We start from the raw sequence: 23,392 nt of genomic DNA on the forward strand, positions 1-23,392 counted from the left end.
TCCGTATAGTCTGATTTTCACATAACAATATTTACCTAGTCACCAAACAGACAAGAGATAAAACCACCAGAAAAGTAAACAAATGGGCAGTCACGAAAGCATGCGCAACGCTGCGCTTTTCCCTATTAGAATTCGCCGGTTCATCATGTAAGCTAATAACAATATAAGGCACATATGTGAAAATCAGAGTGTGTATACCCTTGAACGTTGATAATATATCAAGTCGAAGGAACAGTCTTGGTCTTGGTCCGCATTTTTGTCAACAAAATGAACACATTTCGGTTGAAAAGATGAAATGAACGGACCACGTGCAAAGCTGTCAATTGTTTCTCGAATTTTGCGTGTGTTAAATATTCAATAGTGACATCTCATTTACACTTATATCTACATCTACTTTAATTAACTTGGTAAATTCTGTGCAGACATCACACCAACCAACTCGCGCGCAAAGTGAGAAGACTACATGATGGCTTGAAATTATATTAAGAACGATTGTGATCAAGACGCGGGCAAGGAATATTCCACAACTGTGCAAATAATTGTGAAAGATGATCGCGGAAAGCGATTGCGTGACGCTCGGTAAGTTGCAAGATGACATGTTATCACGTGCCAGACGAAAAAACAGTATAAATTCTCAGTCTGTAATTTGTGCCCAGTCTGCAGTCTGTAGTCTGCACTTTGCATCCGGTCTGCAGCCTGCATTCTACAGTCTGCATTTTGTACTGACCGGATTGGTGTTGCTGTTTTTGTTCGAGCGAGCCTCAAGTCCAGACCGAAATATTGAAGCTCCAAAAATAAATTTTAAACTATCTTGGCCGCTGTGATTGATGTGTGAGCTGTATGTCGAAGAGCTCCCGTGGACAAGCACAATGATAGAGCAATGATTACTTTATACTAACTGAAGACGAATACAAATGCACGGCTTACCAATATGACTACCCCTGATGCTCTTTTGCGTGGTCACAGCGTGTGTTGAAATGAACCCGCTACGGGTGTGAACATTTCGGCTTCTCGATTCAAGTTGCATTTTAGAAGTTCGGAAATGTGATTTGAGGTTATTATTTTTATTAACCCATAAAAACGTTTTATTTCTTTCCACGTGAGTTTCTGAGCTCATCGAAATTGATTTTGACTTTCATTAAGTGGGAAGGGGTAGCATGCGAGTCTACTTCCGTTTACAGTCCGCAATGCAACTTCCGTCTACGGAATACAACTTCCGTCAACATCTGCGTCACCACAATACCTCATTCTTTGCTTTCAGCATGAATGAGCGAAAAATGAGAAAAATCTAACCAAAATCATTCTAAAAGAATTTCTAGGAAGAGTACTAGAAACACGCTTATTTAGGGCCTAACTAATGAAATTGCAGCAAAGAAAACAATGAGAAAGCCGGATTTTTACCCACATGGCTTGAAATATTGTTTACGTCAGAAAATCACGCAACGCTTCTGATAGTTATCACAGTAGGTAAATAATCGCGCAAGAGTATCACGCCAGTACCAGAAAAGGTGTCCCGCAAGGGGTGTTACGCATCACATTGTGTATATTTTTAAAAAAATTCCGGGTTTTACAATTTGGGTCGTGAGCTGAAGTCCGAGTGACCTAAGTGTGGGCCCCAAGTAAAACGATTTTGCTCAAGAATGTTTGACTTGTATGTTAGCACAGTAAAAACCGGTATTCACAAAAGGATAGACAGTGGTTTGTATCCCGTACAATGACATGCCACGCAGTTGTAGACTAATGAGAAGTCGAGGGATAGGGAATCCCCCACAGAAACATTTCTACATATTGTTGCTAAGGACGCTTTTACAGCCTAACACGCTTTCACGGACTAACAGTTGATCAAGACTGAAAATCAACGATAGTGGTAAGTACATCTCTTTATCACAAATTTTGTTAGCTTACATTTACTAGTGTAGACTTTACAAACACTCTGGTCCCAGCTGTTCTTCTTTTAGCATTTCTTTACCATGTACTAAAACGTTGCCTTTAAACACTCTCAATTGCAACAAGAAGGATGAAAACGTCAGGGTTACTTGAAATCGTGTATTAGCGTTAATCAATACTCGTTTATATACGAACAGAAATGATTTATATTATTTAGCATGGAAATTCTCTGAGCACGATACAAGAAACAACCTGAAGGACTCCAAAAATAAACATAATGTTCGACTACCATGCACAAATTATTTGAAAAATAGTTCAAATTAACGTGGCACCACATTGTGGAATAGCCTTTCTTGCGAGGCTAGGTGCGCGGAATCCCCCGTGTTGTTCAACCGTGCAATCAGCAAAGCTCTCTGAGCTATGGCCGCGATTCAGGGAAAGCAGCTTTTTAATATAGTGTTGTTCACAGTTACATTTATAGTTATGTAGTTATAGTTTGATCTTCCAAAAAAAAGCTGATGAATTGCCCGTGAATAGATTAAGTTTATTGATTAACGGGTTTCCGGATTTGATATCCGATGCAGTTTTCGGTTTTTCCTATTTGACCTATTTGGGTTCCGGTTTCTTTTCGATTCAGCGCCTCCACTGATCTCGAATAGCCGCTAAACGTAAATGTTATCGAGAGGAATGCGTGAAAAACCAATTGAAATATCGCAGGGCCCCCTTCCCCAGGGTGGGGGGAAGGGAGGGTACGGCTACACGTAGGGTACGGCTACACGTAGGGTACGGCTACACGTAGGGTACGGCTAAGCACGGAACATTGCAAGAGTTTCTTTATCAACGCCACCTCGAAGTTGGTGACCAATTTACAGGCCACACGTAACTAATTGATTCTACATTCCAGTAGAATCTCCAAAGTTTCAGGTCTTAGTTTTCAAATGGAAATGTTAGATTAGGGATTTTCGATGAAACTTTCCAGGGCTATAGCTCTTTGCGCTTGCAAAATTGCAACATATCGAGGGCTTCCGTGCGAATTTCCTTAATTTAACTAAGCTCCATTACCAGCTGCTGAGTCCACAGAGACCACGCTCGAAGTCCTCGAGAGAGCAGTTAATAAGCCCCAATGCCCTCCTCCTAACAATATTTACCTTTTTAAGTAGAATCCTTGTTTCTTACGCACTGAAAAACCGTTTATAAGTGTTTGTGTCAAATTATCTAATTAGTAATACACAAATCCGTTTTAAGCAAGTTTCTATCCTACAGTTACCAAATTGGTAATAAAAGTTTCATGTTTTAATAGAGATCATATTCTTGATTCTTTCTGGATTGCTTCATATTCAGGTGGTAGGACGGCATCTAATGTTTGGATGGTGGGACTTGAAGGCAACTGGCTGCTTTTTCTACTGACGATCCTAGTAAATGCCATATTTATCTTCGTGCTCAGAAAAATGTACAGCCATGGGTTAACGGCACTGTTGGCATGTCCAAACCAGAAACACACAAAGTTGACAATCGGCTGTAGCTCAAACGTTGATGCGTGAATGACTTCCATTATGTGGACCACTTGTGGTGGGAGCCAACAAAGAGCAAAGGCACAGGTAACAATAATGAGCATCCGAACCACTCTTCTCTTGGAGGTTTCGCGTTGCGCTTGGTTTCCTCTCAAATATTTCACTCCAGGTGCAACATGAAACCATAAATTCCATGCAGTAATGGTATACAGGAAAGAAATAACGCCCAAGGGGATGAGATAATTGATGACGAAGAGGAGGAGGTATATTCCTCGAAGAGCCCTATCTGAATCACCCAAGTTGTAAACAGATAGCGTGCAATAGGAAGAATCATTGTGATCCTCCACGTTTTGAACAACAGGGAAAATAGACATGGAGACCAGTGACCCGATCCAAATAAATGGAACGGTTAGTTTAGGCTTTCGAAACCAAAGATGGCGGCGGAGGGGATGAACGATGGCATAGTACCTGTCGATCGCCATGAATGTCAGGCAGAGGACAGATGCTGTTATAGTGACATAGGCAGTGTATACAACACCTTTGCACATGACTTTTCCAAATACTCCCGGGATCATCCACAATCCGTCGGTATATATCATGGAAATCGACCAGGGCATCACAATCAACGTTACCAGCAAATCGGCGATGGCCATGTTGACGAACATGAAGCTTGTTAGTGATCTGACTTCGGGTTTCTTCCACACGATGTAGATGAGAAAGCCATTTCCTGTAAACGCCACGAGCATCGTGATGGCGTAAAGAACTGCGATGATCCACTCGATTTCTGTTTTCATCTTTAGTTCCTGTTTTTTTTGTTGCTAAAGTTGAATAGGATAAGACTTTTATGACTGAATAAATAATCAATAAAGGGAATACCCATGGCCCCCTAAAATCCTATTCGATACCAACCTGGGGTGTGATGAGAGGAATCGATTGTGAATTCAAAGGAAACAATAGTCCTTAATTTTTTTGCATTTTTAAACCAAGTTCACATCTGTTAAATCGATGATATTTCAGGACGTCACTGAAGCCGTGAACAGGAACGGAAATACTGGAAACAGGAAAAGGAATGCAGCAGGACATTTTTATTTTCTCCATAAATAACCTTGTGATACGTGAAAAATCTAAGCATTGAAGTGATGGTTAAGCATTTTTGCATAGAAGCATTAAGTATTCTCAACCTTAAAATAAATATTTACTGGTCTTTGTTGTTGGTTTGCTTTTATGACGAAAGCGTTGCTTGTTTGTCATGTTCATTCAGAAAACTAGTGCACTTCTTCAACGTCGGACTGTCCCGATAAAAAAAGATAACTTTCAGAAATACCTTTTTTCAATTTTCTGCCCAGTTCCTTCATTTGTTCGTATTATACTAATAACACAAGTTATCAGAGAGAAACGATCGCGATAGCATATTCGTTTTCACTAATCTTTCATTCGCAATTTAATGTCCGGTAGAATGAAAATAATGAATGAAGATAACGTATGATATCTTATTGGAGACACCGTTGGCGCATGTATATAACAATTTTTGATGGACTGAAACATCATTAGTTTTAGTTTGGAGGTAGAAAATCAATTTGCCTATATATCTGCCTTACAACGTCAACTTGTTTCCCTCCAAGTTATTGTAAGTTAGAAAGCGTTGAAATTCGACGTACCTGCGATAGAATGCACTGAAGACCGCTGCCAGCTTATAAACTTGTAACCTCTTAGTACTACAGAAAGATAAAATAATAAAAATTACATTTCAAATGCACTGATCTTAGCGTTTTTTCAGGTTGACCTAAAATAAGAAACACGGTATACCTTTAGGCAATATCGACAAGGTTGCTACCCCAATCCAACGGTTTGAAAATTCAGTGGCTCGTGACTGACGAACCTTGATGAACTACTGAGCTTAATCCTGATCACTTCTTTTTTTAACCATTTCAAAATGATTTGCTATGAATATTAATGCAGGTCTCGTACGCATCTTTCCTTAACAGCCAGGCAGGCTGATATCAATACTAAAGGCACGTAGAACACGGGCTTGTGTCTTCCGCCTTCAAAGTCACAAAAAAACTAATTGGGGCTCAAGTAGGCAAGAGGTCAAACTTATGAAAACCATTTAGAGGCTATTTGGCTTCGAAGCAAGCCTTCCCAGTGATTTTAATTCATAAACTTGAGAAACAAAAAATAAACAAACAAAGGAAACCTTCCTTGCGTGGGGAAATTCAAGATCAAATTAAAGATCAAAAAGGAGACTTTTTAAGACGAAATTATGTTCTACGTATGTCATTTTACTTCTTTGTGAATTGGTCGGTTGGTTCTTGATCATGAACAGTTGTGAGTCAATGACAGACCTTCAGTGGGATCTATTAGTTCGACAAAAAATAATGCACTATGCAAATAACACGCAGTTTAGTTTAATAATAAACATAAGAGTTTAACTTTAAGATAATGGCGTCTTGTAATGCATGGATTGTTATTTAAATTTCTATGATGGTTGATCGTAACAATGCATAGAAAGTGCGGACAAATTCCTCATAAATTTGCTTCCTTTCCCCGCGTTTTCATAGCCTCCATAATCATAGGAAAGCACGCGTCTCATTTCGGATCACTTTAATGTCAAAATTCCCTGATGGAAGCGTCGCTCAGGTCAATTTTATTTTTACCTTATAGCCCTCCTTTTGAATTTGAATTGCATGCAAATGATCCCATGCAGTTTTGACAGGTTCATGACAGTGAAATAATGAGATGGTTCTGCAATGCGCGCTGTCATGCTGACATAGCAGACGATGAATTAAGTTTAATTTCAGAGGAATATATAACTTTCCCTCGAGGCATCAAATTTACATAAAAACTTTCCTCCCGCTATATTTATTTTTGCCGATGGAAATCTGACATCGATTTGTCGATTTAGTCTTTCGATAAAACGCGGTAGTTTAACGCCCCTCAAGAGAGTGCCTGAGTAAATACTTGTTTAATAGAGCACAAACGAAAAGCTCTCTTTCATGAATTCATGAAGCTTTCCTTCATAACTGTAATTGACATAGTTTTCTATCGTTGTTTCTTTAATTTGACTTCAAGAATTTGTAGTCAACTTTGGCCTGTATGTTTAAAGGTGCAGTACATTTCCTCAAGAGTCTTTATCAGCTCAAGTGCTGATAAAAGAGTTCAACTAATGTTTGACTGTGGACGGTAGATTGACAGAAGCTAGGAATGACGCTTTGACGCGGCGCTTTGCGGCTTTACGTTTCCTAAACGTTTAAGTTTAGGAATACAGCCTTCCGTTTTCAGTTTTTGTTAAGGTCGTATCGCAGTGATATCAAAAGAAGCAGTCAGAATAAATTTTTTTTGCCCTGCGCAATACAATACGTATAAGGAATGCTTTTTTGAAAAATTATTTTCAAAACCAGCATCTGCAAAATAATTGACGCATAAGAGAAATTTCAAAAGAGCTAAAAGTCTTAGTTGACGCGTGCACATCTTGTATGTCTAATGCAAATTTGCTGTGGTTAACCTCGAAATGCTCCTGAACTGATGAACTGAGAGCAAAGAATTTATGTCTGGAAGTTGCAGGTACGGTTGAAGCGTGCGAAGGAAAAGCGCTAGTATCAAGCGACAATGCCAACGTAGATGATAACAAAACTGACTCAGAAATCCCTCGCGGTCTGTGTACATGTTCAGTTGGAGATTCGAGCAAGATACCCTTGTAACTGTGTGGTTAGTTTATTGGCAACCCGGCGGAATTTGTTGCGGAAGGGCTGCTCTGAGTTGCGGATTTTGGATCACCGTGCTTTGGAAAACGAAACTGGAGGGGCTTCTAGCCATAGTAAAGGTGTCTGTTTCGTAAGTAACTCAATAAGACACACAAAATTGGTTTAAAATAGCATAAGCTGCGGCCGTGCAGTGTTGAAATGACACGGGAATAACAACGCAGGTAACTAAACGACTCTCACGAAAACAGACAAAACCGCGCAAACCATGCACAGGGCTGCGATCTCTAGCAGTTTGATCGTTAGCTGAAACGACAGACATTTCGCTTTCAGAGACTTCAAAAAGAAATCCATTGATCTATCTATTCTTAAAATAATAGATGGTGACCTACCTAAATTCTGTTGACGATAGACAACCAACAACAGTCCACCGTCGATCGTAGCAATGATCATACGTAAGACTCTTCACGGGCATCTGTAATTATATGTGATGGATCTGATAGGAAACAAGACAACACTTGGAGAGCCATTTAGCTTAAGTGAAATTGGATTTAAAATTTAAATTTGACTTAAAAGGATTACAACTCGGATGCACATTGCATTGATAACATCTTTCTTTCAAAATTTGACAGTTTCAATTTCAAATTACGTCAATCCAGGTAATTTTACTGTTTAATCTTACTTTCTATTTTGTTAAAATTGCGTGGTAGCATACCGTACCTTCGTTCTGTTATACAAATTACTGAAAATATGTAAACTTTCTTCTATGCAGTTATCTTTCCGTGCAGGATTCCTTCACCATCACTACGAATAATTTTTAAAAGACCTATCAGTTTTCAAAATAACTGAAAATTGTTGTTTTTTTATCATTTTTTATTGTTTTTTTAGAGGGCACGGCAACGAATCCTGCAATCTGATTGGTTCTTTACCCGGTCAGTATTTTCCTATCTCTGCCCACGGGCCACGGTAACGCTTTCTTGAGTCGCCGAGTGCATCCCAACTTTCGTTGTCATTTTTTTCATAAATATACCTCGTTTTCCGGCTGGGCAGTATTTTTAAGCAAACACGTCGGTCACTACCTCAAGCCGATAAATAACTTATGAATCCTCTCCTCTTTTCTCTCTATCAAATCAATTTGGTTGACAGAAAAATATTGGTTTCAGAATGAATTTGTATAAACAATAGTGTCATTACGAAGTTGACAAGCGGCCTAAAAACCGTCTGCAATTAATTTTAATCGTTCACAAAAAGTACCCAGAAAGTTGACACGTGAAGTATTTGGTTACAGTTAAACTGAACGATGGAACTTTCGTTCATTTAATATCTGAATTTTCTCGAGCAATTTGTTCGTAGTGAAAGAGCGAGCGAAGTTTTAATTTAAGTTCTACAACAAATATACGCTCCCGGTAAGTCTTTCCAATTCCCTTCAATTTAGACATTTGTACCGTAAATTGCACAACAGAAATTGAAGGAATTTTTTGAGAAAAGGCCGCATTAAATTCCCTTGTGTCTCGTTGGAGTGTGCCGTTCGAATTTAGTTTTTGTGAAGGAAAGACCAGAGTCACACACGCCATTGAAGCAAACAAACCAGCAAACTCTCACAACTTCAAAGTAAAAAAATTGAATTTACTCACAATTACTTTCCTCGCCGTTTACTTAATGAACAGAGGTAAATCTTCGTACATGAATGAATGGTCGATGAGAGTGAATAATACTTTCCGTTAGATCATTGACATCATTGAAGAAAACATTGTCGTGACAGCCCTTGCCAAACTAGTTCTGATGTTTTTCAAATGTTCCTACGCTTTTTTTTTCTTGCGCGCTCTCTAATTGACAGGTGTCAGATTGTGACAGATACTTGTAAAAATAATGTTTCAAAGTTTGTTTGGAAGCCTTTTAAATCACCTTTATCGTCACGGAAATGAAAATGTTTCGCTGAGGCATCTCTCTTTAATTTGCATCACCTCTATTTTAAATACCATTTCCTCACTCAAAAATTGTTCAGTTTATGGAAGATCTTGCCGTATTTACAGCCCTAAATCATTCGGGTTCTTTCGGAAAGAATTTCGTCAAGTTTAAAAACAATAAATATGTTATTTACCGGCTAAGGGTCGGTCCATATGGTGAAAAACTGTGACCTCGGTCGTATTTTCAAGACCTCGATCACAGTTTTTCACCATACGGACCTCCCAGCCGGCAAATAACATATATTTATTTCGCATGTATTGCGTGGTAACACGGTCTTCGCTAAGACCTTTTTGTGATCAGAATTTTGGAAAATATGTTTACATGGCCAATTTTTCAGAAACATAACGGAAACGAACAACAGCGGAAACATCCTGACTTAAATATGACGGAAAAGTGACTTGACATTTCCTTTCCGGAAACATGACAGAAACTTGATAGAATCGCCAAGACTTGGTATAACAGTTTGCCGCAAAATGTAAATGTAGTGGAAACGTGAAGCTCTATGTTTCCGTCACAATTAAGAAATGCGGAAACGTGGGATTTCGTCCTGTGCTTGTTGCTATTTAATATTTACAGTCTTGGATCTCAGATCCCCAAATCCTTGCCAAATAAATCCCAAATCCAGATTGCCATTTTTCGAAAAAAGAAAGCCGGTATTTTCTCTAACCCGAGGGCATATTTCAAATATTTAACCTAAGATAACATTCGATGCTTTTTTCATAATTTCCATTAGGGAAGTCATTCCCAGTTTAGATTCAAACGTGATTCTGGAGACTGCAGCTGATTCAGGGTAGCAAATAAACGCAAGCAGAACATGAGAGGTGTTGATCACAAAAATATAAGAAGTATAAAAGGTCCCTTCCTTATCAAAAATTAAAGAAAAAAATCCACCTAAAATTTGTAATTTACATAGATAACAACCTCATGGTGTAAACAAGAAATAACAAAACCCAAACTAAATAAATATTTTGATAATTTGAACGCATATTGACAATGATTAATAACAAATGAAATGAAACTTCCGCTGTCTTAAATGGACACCATGACAGTCCTAGATGATGATGACCAAATTTTTATTTTTAGGCTATGATGCAGTACATTATAGCGTATCAAATCTAGATCTAAACATAACAGCAACTAGTAGAACACTGGTCTTCTGAGGTTGTTATTACCTTAAAATCCAGACTTACGGGTTGGAGATTCCCTCGCCACTTTACCATGAGAGTTCGCAGTTTGGAACTGAGGAAGGGAAATGAGCGTTTCTTTTATGACGCACATTCAATATGTTTGCATTTGCATTCAATGAATGCTAAGATTATAAACTTGGAGAAGTATTTGTATATGTAAAAAAAGCTGGAATTCGATTGGTTAACAAGCTTTATCTGTTGCCTGTCTAACTACAAACACCAGGTGAAATCGGCTAGTTAAGCCAATCAAAATCGAAGGATAAATTACGATAAGCTGGCTGCCCAGGCTCAAGTTGAAAACAAAAAAAGTAGATGAAATCCCTAGTCAGGCTGATGTATTAACTTCTCAACCATTCCTAATGTAGATTATCATTGACTAAGTCTCTCGCATGTTATCATTGCCTGCTGGTTTTCATGATCATGTCATTCATTTCAGTTATTCAGAGACTACAATATGTTATGAACGCAGCGACAAAGGTGATCACTTACTAGCAAAAACTTGATTATGTCACACCACTACTTACTGAGCTACACTGGCTCCCCGTCCGTCAGCGTATTATTTTTAAGATTTTACTGTACACCTTCAAGGCTCTTCATGGTGTGGCGTATTATTTTTTTAAGATTTTACTGTACACCTTCAAGGCTCTCCATGGTGTGGCTCCAACGTACTTGAATGAGTTCATCAGCCCTTATGTTCCTAGGCGAGCTCTCAGGTCTGCTGACCAACTTCTACTGGAGCAACCAACACACAAGCTCAAATTGACTGGCCTGAGGGCTTTTTCAGTGTGCGCGCCTTACCTCTGGAACTCGGTTCCATTTGAGATTAGAAGCAGTGCATCGGTCTCTATTTTTAAAGCTAAGCTAAGCTTAAATTTTTACATAATTATAGGTTATGATAATTTGACACTGTAAAGCGCATTTGGGCGTTAGGAAAATGCGCTATAGAAATAAATTATTATTATTAGTATTATTATTATTATATTATTAACATTTACTTCATCGCAATTTCTAGTCAGTTACGCGTTACCCACTAGATATCGATCGATTTGAAGTTACTTGCTTGAGAAAGAGCTGAGTTACTGCAATCATTCCTTTTTCACTTGACGTCAAAAACCTTGTCGTTTAAACAAGCAAAAAAAAAAAGAAAAAGCCTAAAGGCGAATAATTAGCAGATAACATTACCTCCATTTCGCACATCAGGTAGATAACCTGTTTCAAATGTCTTGGGAACACTCTTCCCATCTTAACATCTATCTTCCTAATAATATACATGAAAAAAATTGGCTAAGATATATGCAGTTTTCAGGTAACTCAGTGCAGAAGAGGGTTAATTCAGTGCAAAGAAGTATAACAAACCAGGCATTCTGATTGGTCAATAAACAAAGAAACTCACAGATAGCCAATCGCGTGCGAGCCTTAGTTGTCGCAACATTTGGATGCGCTGAAAATTTGCGAGCAAAACAATGGCCGGCATTTCAATTAGGTTTTCTTTCGCCATAACAATACAGCACCTGAGAAACAGCTCTAACAATGAAGACACTGTAAAAAGCATTACTCTTTGGTTGTCGGTTTGGAAAAAGTGGTGTTCAGAGAAGGGAATTGTAAGGAAATCGAAAATTACGAGCCGACCCAGCTTAACACTTAACTCGAGCGATTCTACACCGAAACTAAAAACAAACATGGTTAAACCTCGCAAACGACGATCCCATTTCATTGAAAGTGATTCGGACAGACTGAACAATTCCTTGAACTGTTTTGCGCCTTTCAGATGTGAAAACATCATTGTGTATCATTGTTTTGATCGTACGCGGTTGTTTTGACCAAACACTTCACTTTGCACTTGAAGCGCACGCTTTGCTTCTGCATAATTATGATAAGCTATCTTGTATTTTTTCATGTAAATTATTAATACGTAATCACATGATTTTTCTCGTGCAATGTGGAGTAAATAAGCACTTGTTAATTTTTTCGAAGACAACAAATTTTGTTAGTCTTTGAAAAAATTTATTCATGCTTATTTATTCCAAATTGCGCTCGAAATCATGTGATTACTTATACAAAATATGTATCAATTTAGTATCTATCTGTCTGGACTTATTAGTGTTAAGAAAGTTCAGATGAAAGCCAATATCTAAGGCACTACGCACCCACTCCTCCCCCAGCTCAAAAAAAGACAATTGATGACAAGTAAGAGTTGATATTGGGTCAGGGGAGGGGTAGGTGCACAGTTGTTCAGTTGGTGACGACATTTATTCCTCTTTCAGACATCAAATTGGTCATTAATGTTAGAAATTATGGTAAAGATTACAGTCTTGAGTCTTCCTCGATAGCTTCCTGTTCAGTTTGTAAGAAAGCATTCGATGTTATGATGCTGTGACTCGGAGGCGACTGGCGGTTTCTTTTACTCACTATTCTTATAAATGCCGTATTGACCTTGGCGCTCAGGAAAATGTAAAGCCATGGGTTGATGGCGCTGTTGGCGTGACCAAACCAAAAACAAACAAACGTGACATTTGGCTGAAGATTAACCTCAATATTCCATGCTTGCATGACATACATCAGATGGATCACCAGTGGTGGGAGCCAACAAAGGGCAAAAGTGGAGGTAACTATGATGAGCATCCAAACCACTCTCCTCTTTAAAGTTTCCTGTTGTTCTCGATTTTCAGTCGAATGTTCATTTCGAGGTGCAGCATGAAACCATAACTTCCTTGCAGTGATAATATACAGAAATGAAATAACGCTCAAAGGGATCAGATAGTTGAGAATCACAAGGTAGAGGAATAGCCCTCGGATAGCCATATATGGATCACCCAAAATATAAACGGATAACGAGCACACGGAAAGTTTACCTATTTCCTCCACGGTTTGAATCGCTGGAAAAATGGACATCGAAGCCAGCGAAAAGATCCAAATAAACGGTACAGTCAGTTTAGGCTTTCGGAACCAAAGATTGCGGCGGAGGGGATGAACTATGGTACAGTACCTGTCCATTGCTATGACTGTCAGGCAGAGGATGGACGCTGTTAATGTAGCATAGGCAATGTATACTACACCTTTGCACATGACTTCTCCAAATACACCCGGTATCATCCACAATCCGTCTGTATGGATGTGGGCAATCGACCAGGGCATCACAATCAATGCCACCAGCAAATCGGCGATGGCCATGTTGACGAACATGAAGCTTGTTAGTGATCTTACTTCAGGTTTTTTCCACACGATGTAGATGAGGAAACCATTCCCTGCAAATGCTACGAGCATTGTGATGGTGTATAAGACTGTGAGGATGATCCTTTCGTTCTCTTTTAATGTCATTTTCAATTTCTCTTTCGTCTGTTTGTAAGCTTTACTGGAACGAGAAAATATTCGCGAATTATGATTAAGTGGAAACACAGTTTCCGCTGAAACTTTAACAAAGAATGTCGAACGGTTTATGTTTAATAAAAATTAACTTGATCTTGGTTGGATGGACTCTGATAAGCATTGCGTAAATGGGGTTGACGTCATGCAATATAACTTTACTAAGACTGATTCATCTCAGCGGTGGTCGTACATTACAGATACGTTCACTTACAACGCGAGTACAGCTTTTGTTAACTATCTGATAAAAGATACGCGCTTCCGTTGATCTGCCTATTACTCTTTAGTTTAGCTGAATGTTTATAGGATTTTAAAGGTTTTTGCATGGATACAGAAGACAATTTCCTTTCATGTACATGAAAAAATTGTGGAAGACAAATTCTCTACATGTGCTCATCTTTCAATCATTAGAACATACGAGTAACAATTTTAAGGTGAAGCATCTCTTCAGGAACTGACTCATCACGCTAATGCCTCAGAATGTTAAAGTTTCTTTCATTTGAATAGTTTTTGGAAGTCAATATGAATCGCGTGTCTTCACCAGACGGATTAATTGCAATTGACCCCGATTTAAACACAAGTCAAGTGCATAATGCACGCATAATTATAATTTCATCGGACTACTGACCTCTTATGATCATTAGAAAAGAATACAAGAAAATCGTATGTATGTAACTGTTTCTGCTTTGCTTAACTTTGAGAACGGACTACGCTGTATAAAAAGCGGGGAAACTTAAAACCAGCGAAACGAACGTGTTTCCGCCTAGAAAACTTACGCGTAGCGTTGGAACTCAACACAGACACTTTTTTTTGTTTTTTTTTTCAGCTCACTCTGGTTGGATTTTTGGCACTTAAGAATGCAACCATTTCCTTACTAACTCTAAGATTTAGTTAATCTGTTGCTAACATAAACCATTTACAGAACTTTAAGGAAATTTACTTTAGAAATTACTGTCACGATCAACTTCTCAAATTAATGGCCAGCCTGCTAATCTTAAGCTTGATGAGTCTGCGTCAGGGAACGGCTTGCGAGAGGAGCGGTTTCTTTCTTCGTTTCCAGCAGTCATTATGCATTGTCGAATGCGAATTGCAATCACACATATTTCGACATGCTCTATGTTCGGTAATAAGATCCTTCTGACGGGGCCCAGTTCACTCATCAGACTGAATTGGTTAGAACAGATACTCTGAATCGGGAAAGATGAAATTGAAAGCGAGGAAGTTTCGTCTGTGCCCACACCTCAATCATATGACAGGATGAAAATAACTTTCGTTCTGTGAATCACTGCATTACAAACCAAAATCCAGACACGACTTGATATAGAAATTTTAAGACACCACGCGGGAAGTTTCGGTCTTTTAGGTTTAGCTATGGTCATGCCTCAAATAACATTTGTAAAAAAAAAGGGAAAAAAAACAATTCGGTCGATATGTTTGACCAGTAATAATTGATTAGAATAGCAACATTAAATCATTGTAAGATATCAGTTTACTGCTCGTGGGAACATGCCGAAATGGGTAAAGCAATAATTTAGAAATGTCTTCGACCGACCCTGTACTTGTTTCTTGAACATCACATTTACTTCCATTGTCATTGAGCTTCTCTGTTGGGGTAACCTTTTAAGCCTCTACGCGACTTTGTAAACAGCTGCAAATATAGATAAGCCGAAGGCTGAAAACAACATTGGCATCAATTTGCAACCGGCTCACCATCAACGCTGTCTACTATCAGGTGAATTAAAGGAAGTTGTAATATGACAAGTGAATTGAACTTTAGACTTTATACTAGCTTTGACCAAACACAAACAATCACGTCCACTCTGACTCAATTTGTAATTGCACTCCATAATAAATTTCGTTTGTAAGCAAAGCTTGTTTTTTTTACTATAGCGAGTGACCTGAGTGGAGTCTTCCTTCGATCAGTTGACAAAACGAACTGGTTTGGCTGGTGTGCTCGTTGGTTTGAGAAGTAGAAATGTTAATTCGATGACGAACACACCAGTTCAAAACTGTCACTCTACGCCAAACCAAATCATCTACTAGCGCCGCTTAAGTAAAACAATGGGAGCAGCAACACAATACAGGGCCAATCTTGAAGCAAAATCTACGGTCGACTCTCGCGCTACGGACACCTCGCCATTGCGACGAGAGCCTCGATGAAACGCATCAAGAAATGTCTGAAATAAACTCCCGTTTCCATTACGGACTCAGGCTGAAATGCGGACACTTTCATGCCACCCAGTGAAACATTTCACTCGTCTTTTCTCTCGCTATTGCGGACAATTAAGTACTTCATCCAAAATCCTGACTCACATAATGCAAAGCGACATTACGATGAAGGAAAATACAGAAACCATTCTTCAGTTGGCTGCGAACACGAGAATTTCCTGCTTGCGGCCAAATCTTTTTCCGGTTCGTGAGGCCATGTTAGAAACTTTAGGTTTGCGTAGTTACATATTATTTCAAATGTTTAGAGACCAAATAATTTATTTTTCTCTAGTACCCCGCTATTACAGACTCTCACCATCACGGACACAATATCTCCCTCCGAGGTAGAGCGTAATAACGGGAGTCGACTGAGGCTCTTTTGGGTCGGTAGTGGATGAAAGAACGACAGTTTTGCTACTGGCTCGTTTGACTTGGCAGAGGATGAAAGAACGAGGAATAATGGATGTGCGTGTTTAGAGTTAGGTCTATATATGTGGTGGCTCGGTTGACTTAGCAGAGAATTAAAGAACGAGGAATTGTGAATTAATGTGCACTGTCTTAGGTCCATATGTATGGCTCGTTTGGCGCATGGTTAGAAGTGGCCCAGTATTCTGTTATACATCCAAACAATGTAACAAAAGGAGAAGAGACTTCGCCATAAAGCCCATTCTGATCCGAAGCGAGTCGTATTCTTAAAGATAATCTAAAACTTTGGGGTTATGCGGTAACCTTGCCCAAATGATTCTTACCTTCTCGTCGAATTTAAAGCAAAATTGTAAACAGTGTTCTACTAGCTGTTGGCAGCTGTTCATACAACCGACTCCTTAAAGTCAGAACACATCTCGTGGGAATCACGAATGCATGGAATTTGGTGACCGCCATAAAAGGAAACTCGACCGAGCTTCAACCGCGGTCGACCCAGACCATATTTTTCATAAAATATTTTCACTGGCATTCTGAATTGCGTGAAAACCGTCGGAAGGCTGTGCTTTTCTTTTCTTTTTTTTTTTTTTTTTACCATTTCAGACGCTTAAGTTCGTGTACGGATGTTACTAAAACCAAGAACGGGAAACGGGACTGAAAGAAAAGTGGTTATCTGTAGCGTTGCAGTTGTGTCTTCCGTTGTAGTTATGTCCTTACACCTTATAACCAATGGAATGCAGTTTTACTTCTTTCAATCAAAGTGCGTTGCGATCGTGTCTTCTGCGTATCACTTTATAACTAGGGGAGGGATGCAATGCAAAAGTGTAAAAAGATCGTTAAGATTTCAGCGCTCGAAGTTTGAGAATTTCATGGGCTATCCTTGATGCCTTTTGGATTGGTGAAAGAGTAAGATTCTGGCGGCGTTTTTAAGTGCGAAGTATTAGGGAAATTTTCTTCCATACGTTGGAAAGCTTAGGAAGACGAGAATTTGACATTGCCTCTTGGCTTCCCTTACTTTTCTGTCGGAGCTAGCACAATAAGGTAAGGTTTTCGTTGCATTTCATGCTAATATTTTTTTAAAATTTAAATATTACAATCATTCTTCAAAGATCACGTTCAAGTTTTGTGCTAAATTCCTGTGGATTTCATGTAGCTGTATGATACCTGGATTCATTGAATCCTTCTGTGTCGAGGACTGACTTTTTAATTTTGTTTAGGACATGCAACACTAGATATTACACGATTAAAAAACAGGACAGATCTCGGTGTTTCAATGATCAAAAACTTGTGATTTTCTTCCAGCCTCATAATAATTTGTATTGTGTTACATGTAGCAATCTCATAGTGTCTACACTGATGGCTATTATGGATGCAGTGGAAGACATGTACTCATTGTAAATGTATGGGGCTACGCAAAAATTCAGCTAGGATGTATTGTCGATGTCAAACTTCACATATCCTGGAAAGTTAACTTAGACACTACTTACACATATGATGAAGATCTGGTCTCTTTTAAAGGATAGGGTGCTGGCTCCTAACGCCCTCCAGCAAGTAACAGTGGGGTTATAACGCGTTAAATCATTCTCTTTGCTCACCCAGAAGGGCACAAATTTGCAGCAAAATTACTCTTCACCTAATAATATGTGCTTTTCTATTTAAATCAGTGGCTGACATATTTTTGGTATGATGGTTTACATTGATCATTGCTGTGCTTTAAAGTCATCATTGAAGTACCAATTAATTCCTTTGCCATCAGTAATGGTTTTAAAATATACTGTGTCAGAAATCACAGCACTGTGCCCCAAAATGTGATGTTGTCCTGGGCACAATTTCATATTTTTGAGCAAGTCAAAGGTAAAAATCAAACAAGACCACACAGACATCATCTACGAGACAACATTACTATGTATATAATGTTTATATAGTTAGTTATGTAAAAGCTACTCTATTCATTAAATCAGTGTCAATACTCTCCCTTGTAGCAGATATCATTTTTAGCTAACTTGGGAAATAGTGGTCTAAAGATCCAAACTTTTAAATTTCCAGGGAAAGGTTCCCCAGACTTTGTCATCAAAGTAGGAATGAATGGCTGCCACACTGTCATTTTGGTCTCTCCCAGCTGCTCAAACGTTTTCCCTCCTTTCCACAATCTTACCAAAGCCCCCATATATGTAGTAATAAAAACATTGAAGTGAAGTGTGCAATCTCAGCAGGAGATGATAATCATGCATACTTTTAATTGAGTCATCCTAGTGGATGTTTGGTGAGGTACTGCATTCTGTGCTCAAAATCTAGTTCACATAGACCTGGGAAAAAAGAATGGGGTGTAATAGTCAGGTTGGTGAATTGCTACAAGCTCTATTTCGATATCACTACTCATTTGGTTATCTATCTTGCCAATACTCTTTCTGGTTATTTGGGTTTTATGGAAAATCTTTCCATTGAGAAGAAGCATGGTGTGTGTTTGCAAATTAATAGAAAAGAAAAAGAAAAAAAAAGATAATAGGAAAGGTCAACAGGATGATACCAAAGACAGTGGTACATTTTTTTTTGGCAGGGGGGTAGTTTTTTATTTTTGAATTAGGGTTCTAGCCTAAGTGTGTCTAAGTTTCTACACTTGTTGTTTAGTCTTGTGATTTCTTGCTTTAAGAAGTGAGGTAGAATTGTTTGAATTTGTTTTTTCGTTCAGCCATTTGAGTCTGTGGAAATGGAAATGGAAATAAAACACATAAAAATGATGGTAAGGAACACATTGCTTGCACTATAAAGTACTGAAAGTAATTTGTAACTTCCATATTTGTTATTTACAATTGACATGCTTTGCACGGGTGTTGTGTGATAAGTGGAGAAGTTAACTGTATTTCAAAAATCAAATCACTTTAAACTGCAGTTAAAGCTATTACTTTTATAGTTATTAAAGTATCAAAGGTAACCCCTCTGAGAACCTTCCCTAGTGTCTGTGTTATAGAGGTCTGCACTAAATATAGGTTAATTTATTGAGAAATGTGGGAAGAATAGTATCCAACTAAATGATGTAAGTTTCAGCCAGTTGAGGGTTCTTGCTTTTTTTATTGTGGTGCTAATGGTGTCTCAGTCAATTGCCGGCTTAGTATTTAAGCACGAGTTGTGCTTGTTGATTATTTGACTTTCCCTTCAATGTTTTTTATCAGTGGAGCTAAAACAAAAAGTGTGGGAGGCCATGCTTTAAAAAAATGACAGCAAGGCCTTAAAAGTTTACTTAGATCTTTATAATAATGGAGGGTTATTTTATTGGCAGTTGCATGTATAGATGGGTTGCTAAGGCCACTTACCAGGAGTAGACTTATAAGATAAAAATACTGCATTTGAGCTCAAATTTTACACAAACATTATTCAGGTATGATGGAAATTTAAAAGCACATTCTTGTCTCATTCATAGGTGATGCTACATACTCCACAGGTGTCAAATTTATTCAATTTTGTGTTCATAATTACTGTTGGCCTTGATATTTTTAACATTACGTCACATTTAATATAACATAACATCATGTAACATTTAATATTACATAACATTGCATAACATTATATATCACTGTTTTCAACAAACAATTAAATTTTTAAGTTTTGATCTGAGCAATTAAAAACATTATTGTCTTGTTTCCAAGGCTTCCAAGGAAGGTTTCTTCACTTCATGCCAGGGTCCTTATGTACATTACTCTGTTTTATGGAAAATAACGGTTAACTTGAGCAGGAAAACTCTGATCAGTCTAGAGAGGCTAGAAAATAATTGTGCTTAGAAATAACAGTTACCTCCAGCTGGAAAACAAAAAAAACAGAACAGCTTGTAGGAGCTGAAAAATACAAGTAAGTACTGGAGAAGAATATTTATTCCCAGCTGGTAATCTCAGAACAGCTGTGTGGGGCTGGAAATTAAAAGTACTGGAATACAACAGTTACCTCCTGCTGAGAAACTGAGAACAGCTGAGAGGGGCTGGAAAATAACAGTGCTGGAATACAAGAGTTATCCACTGCTGGAATTCAGAAACAGGAAACTTTTGAATACTATCATGCTGCAATACACTGAGCATGCAATAATATCTTCCATTGCCTCAAGTCCAGTTACTTGTAGAAAGGTCATTTCTTAACCATTAAATAGGATCTGTTTCACCAGTTATGTACAGTTTGCAACCCTTGCGAAATGGCTTTTGGAATTCCTAGGAATTTTTTCCTAGGAATTCCTAGGAATAAAGGTGTGAATTTTCACGGTAAATTCGGACTGGGAATTCCTAGGAATTCCTAGGAATTCCCAACCATAACAACTCTGGTTCTAAAAACCTAGAAATTCCTAGAAATTCCCAGAAATTCCCAGAAATTCCCAGAAATTCCAAGTTTATAGCCAACAGGACTTGGAATTCCTAGGAATTCCAACTCAGAGAACCAATGACTTTCCCTGAAAAGCTGTAAATCTAAAAAATTCCTAGGAATTTCTGGGAATTTTCGGGAATTTTTACGAATGTTTAAGAATTACTGGGAATTTTTAAGCAAAAATTTTAGGCTAATGATATAAAATACTCTAAATTAAAAAAAAAACCCAGCTAAAATTCAAGTATTCAATGAAATTTATTTAGAAGCTTAATTAAGGCTTACATGTAAAATATTTTTGATTAATTATTAACATCAACTTGTAGTAGTATTAAGATGGAATTTGATTTATTTTTCTTTTCTTGAAAACTTCATATGGATTAATCCTCAATTACAGCTATTCATATAAAATAGTCCTACTCAATCATTAAATTTGGTTTGACAAATCTGTTGATTCTTTTCCATAAAATACAATATCTTAAATTATATTTGAAAACCAAGCACTCTTGGGAGTGAAGGGGTTAATTGCAGATAAATAAAATTGACTTTCCTAGGAATCCCCAGAAGACTGGGAATTCAGTTTGCAAGGGCCATTTGCATACTTGGGAATTTTTGAGAATTCCTAGGAATTCCCAGAAAACTGGGAATTCAGTTCGCAAGGGAATACATTAATGAAAAAAAAAATCTTAACCCCTAAGAGTGGCCAGCCTCTGAATTCTCCTTACAATATCACCCCTAAATCAAACATTAAGATCACAAGAATCAAGGAAATGACCAACAACTAATAAAGCTCTTGATTTTTAAACAAATTCTCCTTGTTAACAGCTCTGGAAATGTATAGAGGACAGTATGGATACCAGAAATATGTTTATGAAAAACTGGCAGATACTGTTTTATGCATTGTGCTGGTGAAGACAGCAGTGCAAGAATAGGTGAAGATGAAATCAAGAAATGCAGAACAGGAATGAGTCCATTTAGTCCTGAAAAAAACCATGGAAGAGGTTTCTACTGGTTTTGGTGTTGCTTTTCCTGTAAGTATGAATCAGGGGATTTTGAGGAGGATTGTGAAGATGTGGAAGATGATCCATTTGTTTTCCCCCCTCCTCTTCCTCCCTTAGACATTCAACTATTGGACAAAGACACAGAGTTGTCAAATCAAAACAAAATTCAAGGTAATTAATATGTTTACCATTTTCACTCTTTGTCTCTTTGTTTTTGTAATATGTTTTTTTAACTATATTGTTCCGTAATTATTCATCTCTATAAACCTTGTTTGTTTTTTGTTATTTGCTAAAGAAAGCATTGTTGTGCTTTTTTACAGCCAGTGAACCAGATGATGAAGATTTTGTCCTGTTTGAGCTCCTCAAGGCTCCCAAAGATGCTTCTCATAGGTTATGCAGAATTTGTGAGTGATTGATAGTTTTCCTCTGTTAGGTTTTCTCTTACTTTATTATTATTATTGTTACTTTTATTATTATTATTGTTATTATTATTTTAAACTATGGAGAGATGTTCTTGTAACATGCTAAGTAGTTTAGGGGAATACCATTATTATTATCATTATTTTATACTATGCAGAGATATTCTTGTAACATGCCAAGTAGTTAAGGGAAATATTATTATTATTATTATATTATTATTATATTATTATCACTATTATTACAATTATAATTATTATTACTTTTGTTTTATGTGTCCTTTGATGACCAGTTTTGGATGTTTTTTATTGCCTTATGTCTGCAATAAATTTTAATTTAAATTATTTTAAATACATCTAATGATTGATGTTCCTTCTTCGATTGCTAAATTTGTCTGTTGGGTTAACAGAAGGATGAGGTTGTTTTCATTGTCCCTCGAGTTAATTCATAGCATATTATCATTAACATGCTGATACTTGGTTAGTGGTACTTCATTAGCAAAAAAGTCCAACTAACCCAATGAAAGTAGGGCAAATGTGCATTTTAATACCAATTTGGTAAAGACAGTTTTTCATGAGCTGAGTGTCATTAAAGTTTCTTTCCTTATGGAGACTGATTTTCCTCACAGATTCCAACCTACAGATTCTCTATTCGAAAGAAGGAAGGAAGGTATTCCAAGGCCATAACGCCATCACTGAGCAATATCTTTTCAAACTAAGGAAGGAGAAGGGGATCAAAAGAAGAAATGGTAGAGTTTGATTACTGGAGGCAGGTAAGGAAGGGGAAGTCGAGAGAAAGAATTTTTCATTAAAAGTGGGATAGAGCCTTGGAATTTTGGACCAAGGAGACCACAGAAGAGTTGATAGATGTGCAGGTATCTTAGAGCAAGTTGAGAGTGATGGATAGGTCTTGTTGAGCATCACAGAACAGCATCATTATGAAATGTGGAGAGACTAGAAATGGAGGCAACTTGAGGAGAAAGACTTTTTGCAATTTTAAATTTGGAATTGTTAAGTTCCAGAGTTTCACATCCAGTGCATTTCCAGAGCAGTAAAATTTTAAAAAAGGACACAAACATTTAAATTGCAAAGAATCTATTTAGAACCTTTACGTTTACAGCAACCCACATAAAAAGAAATCTTACCAACAATTATGAATGAGTGGGTGAATAAAATAGCCTTGACTCCTCAATCTGGTGTCAACTGCTTTATTTTGTTCAATAAGTATATAAGGGAAAATTGGAAGAACAGAAAGAGTTACTTTCTGTAATCTGTTAAATAGTATTGAACAAAATCACTATTTCACCTGAAGTTATTTGCTTGAATTATTTGTACTGAAGATGTTTATTTCCATAGAAGTGTTGCATGTTCAAGTACAACTGAAGGAGT

At 37.7% G+C, this 23,392-nt stretch overlaps 2 protein-coding genes across 5 annotated transcripts; both read right to left on the reverse strand.

The window, feature by feature from the left end:
- Nucleotides 1-1,885: 1,885 nt before the first annotated feature.
- Nucleotides 1,886-12,243, reverse strand: LOC131776538 (orexin/Hypocretin receptor type 1). 4 transcript variants are annotated; one of them, XM_066161190.1, is made up of 5 exons: nt 8,731-9,203; nt 7,817-7,900; nt 7,489-7,592; nt 5,057-5,113; nt 1,886-4,216 (listed from the first exon to the last, which is right to left on the reverse strand). In XM_066161190.1, the coding sequence occupies exon 5, from the start codon at nt 4,190-4,192 to the stop codon at nt 3,191-3,193; it is 1,002 nt and encodes a 333-aa protein (XP_066017287.1). In that variant the 5' UTR covers nt 4,193-4,216; nt 5,057-5,113; nt 7,489-7,592; nt 7,817-7,900; nt 8,731-9,203; the 3' UTR covers nt 1,886-3,190. The 4 variants fall into 4 exon arrangements, with proteins under 4 accessions (XP_066017287.1, XP_066017286.1, XP_066017288.1 ...); XM_066161189.1 differs by lacking the exons at nt 7,817-7,900; nt 8,731-9,203 and adding an exon at nt 10,237-12,243; XM_066161191.1 differs by lacking the exon at nt 7,817-7,900.
- A 138-nt stretch (nt 12,244-12,381) lies between these two features.
- Nucleotides 12,382-16,702, reverse strand: LOC131776586 (tachykinin-like peptides receptor 86C). The gene is made up of 2 exons (XM_059092797.2): nt 16,572-16,702; nt 12,382-13,603 (listed from the first exon to the last, which is right to left on the reverse strand). The coding sequence occupies exon 2, from the start codon at nt 13,567-13,569 to the stop codon at nt 12,556-12,558; it is 1,014 nt and encodes a 337-aa protein (XP_058948780.2). The 5' UTR covers nt 13,570-13,603; nt 16,572-16,702; the 3' UTR covers nt 12,382-12,555.
- Nucleotides 16,703-23,392: the final 6,690 nt, after the last annotated feature.

This window comes from Pocillopora verrucosa, chromosome 14, assembly GCF_036669915.1.
Source record: "Pocillopora verrucosa isolate sample1 chromosome 14, ASM3666991v2, whole genome shotgun sequence".
NCBI classification, from domain to species: Eukaryota; Metazoa; Cnidaria; class Anthozoa; order Scleractinia; family Pocilloporidae; genus Pocillopora; species Pocillopora verrucosa.

What these genes read in the sequence shown, in the direction of transcription:
- LOC131776538 (XM_059092734.2), bottom strand. Translation starts at nt 4,192, where the DNA reads ATGAAAACAGAAATCGAGTGGATCATCGCAGTTCTTTACGCCATCACG.
- LOC131776586 (XM_059092797.2), bottom strand. Translation starts at nt 13,569, where the DNA reads ATGACATTAAAAGAGAACGAAAGGATCATCCTCACAGTCTTATACACC.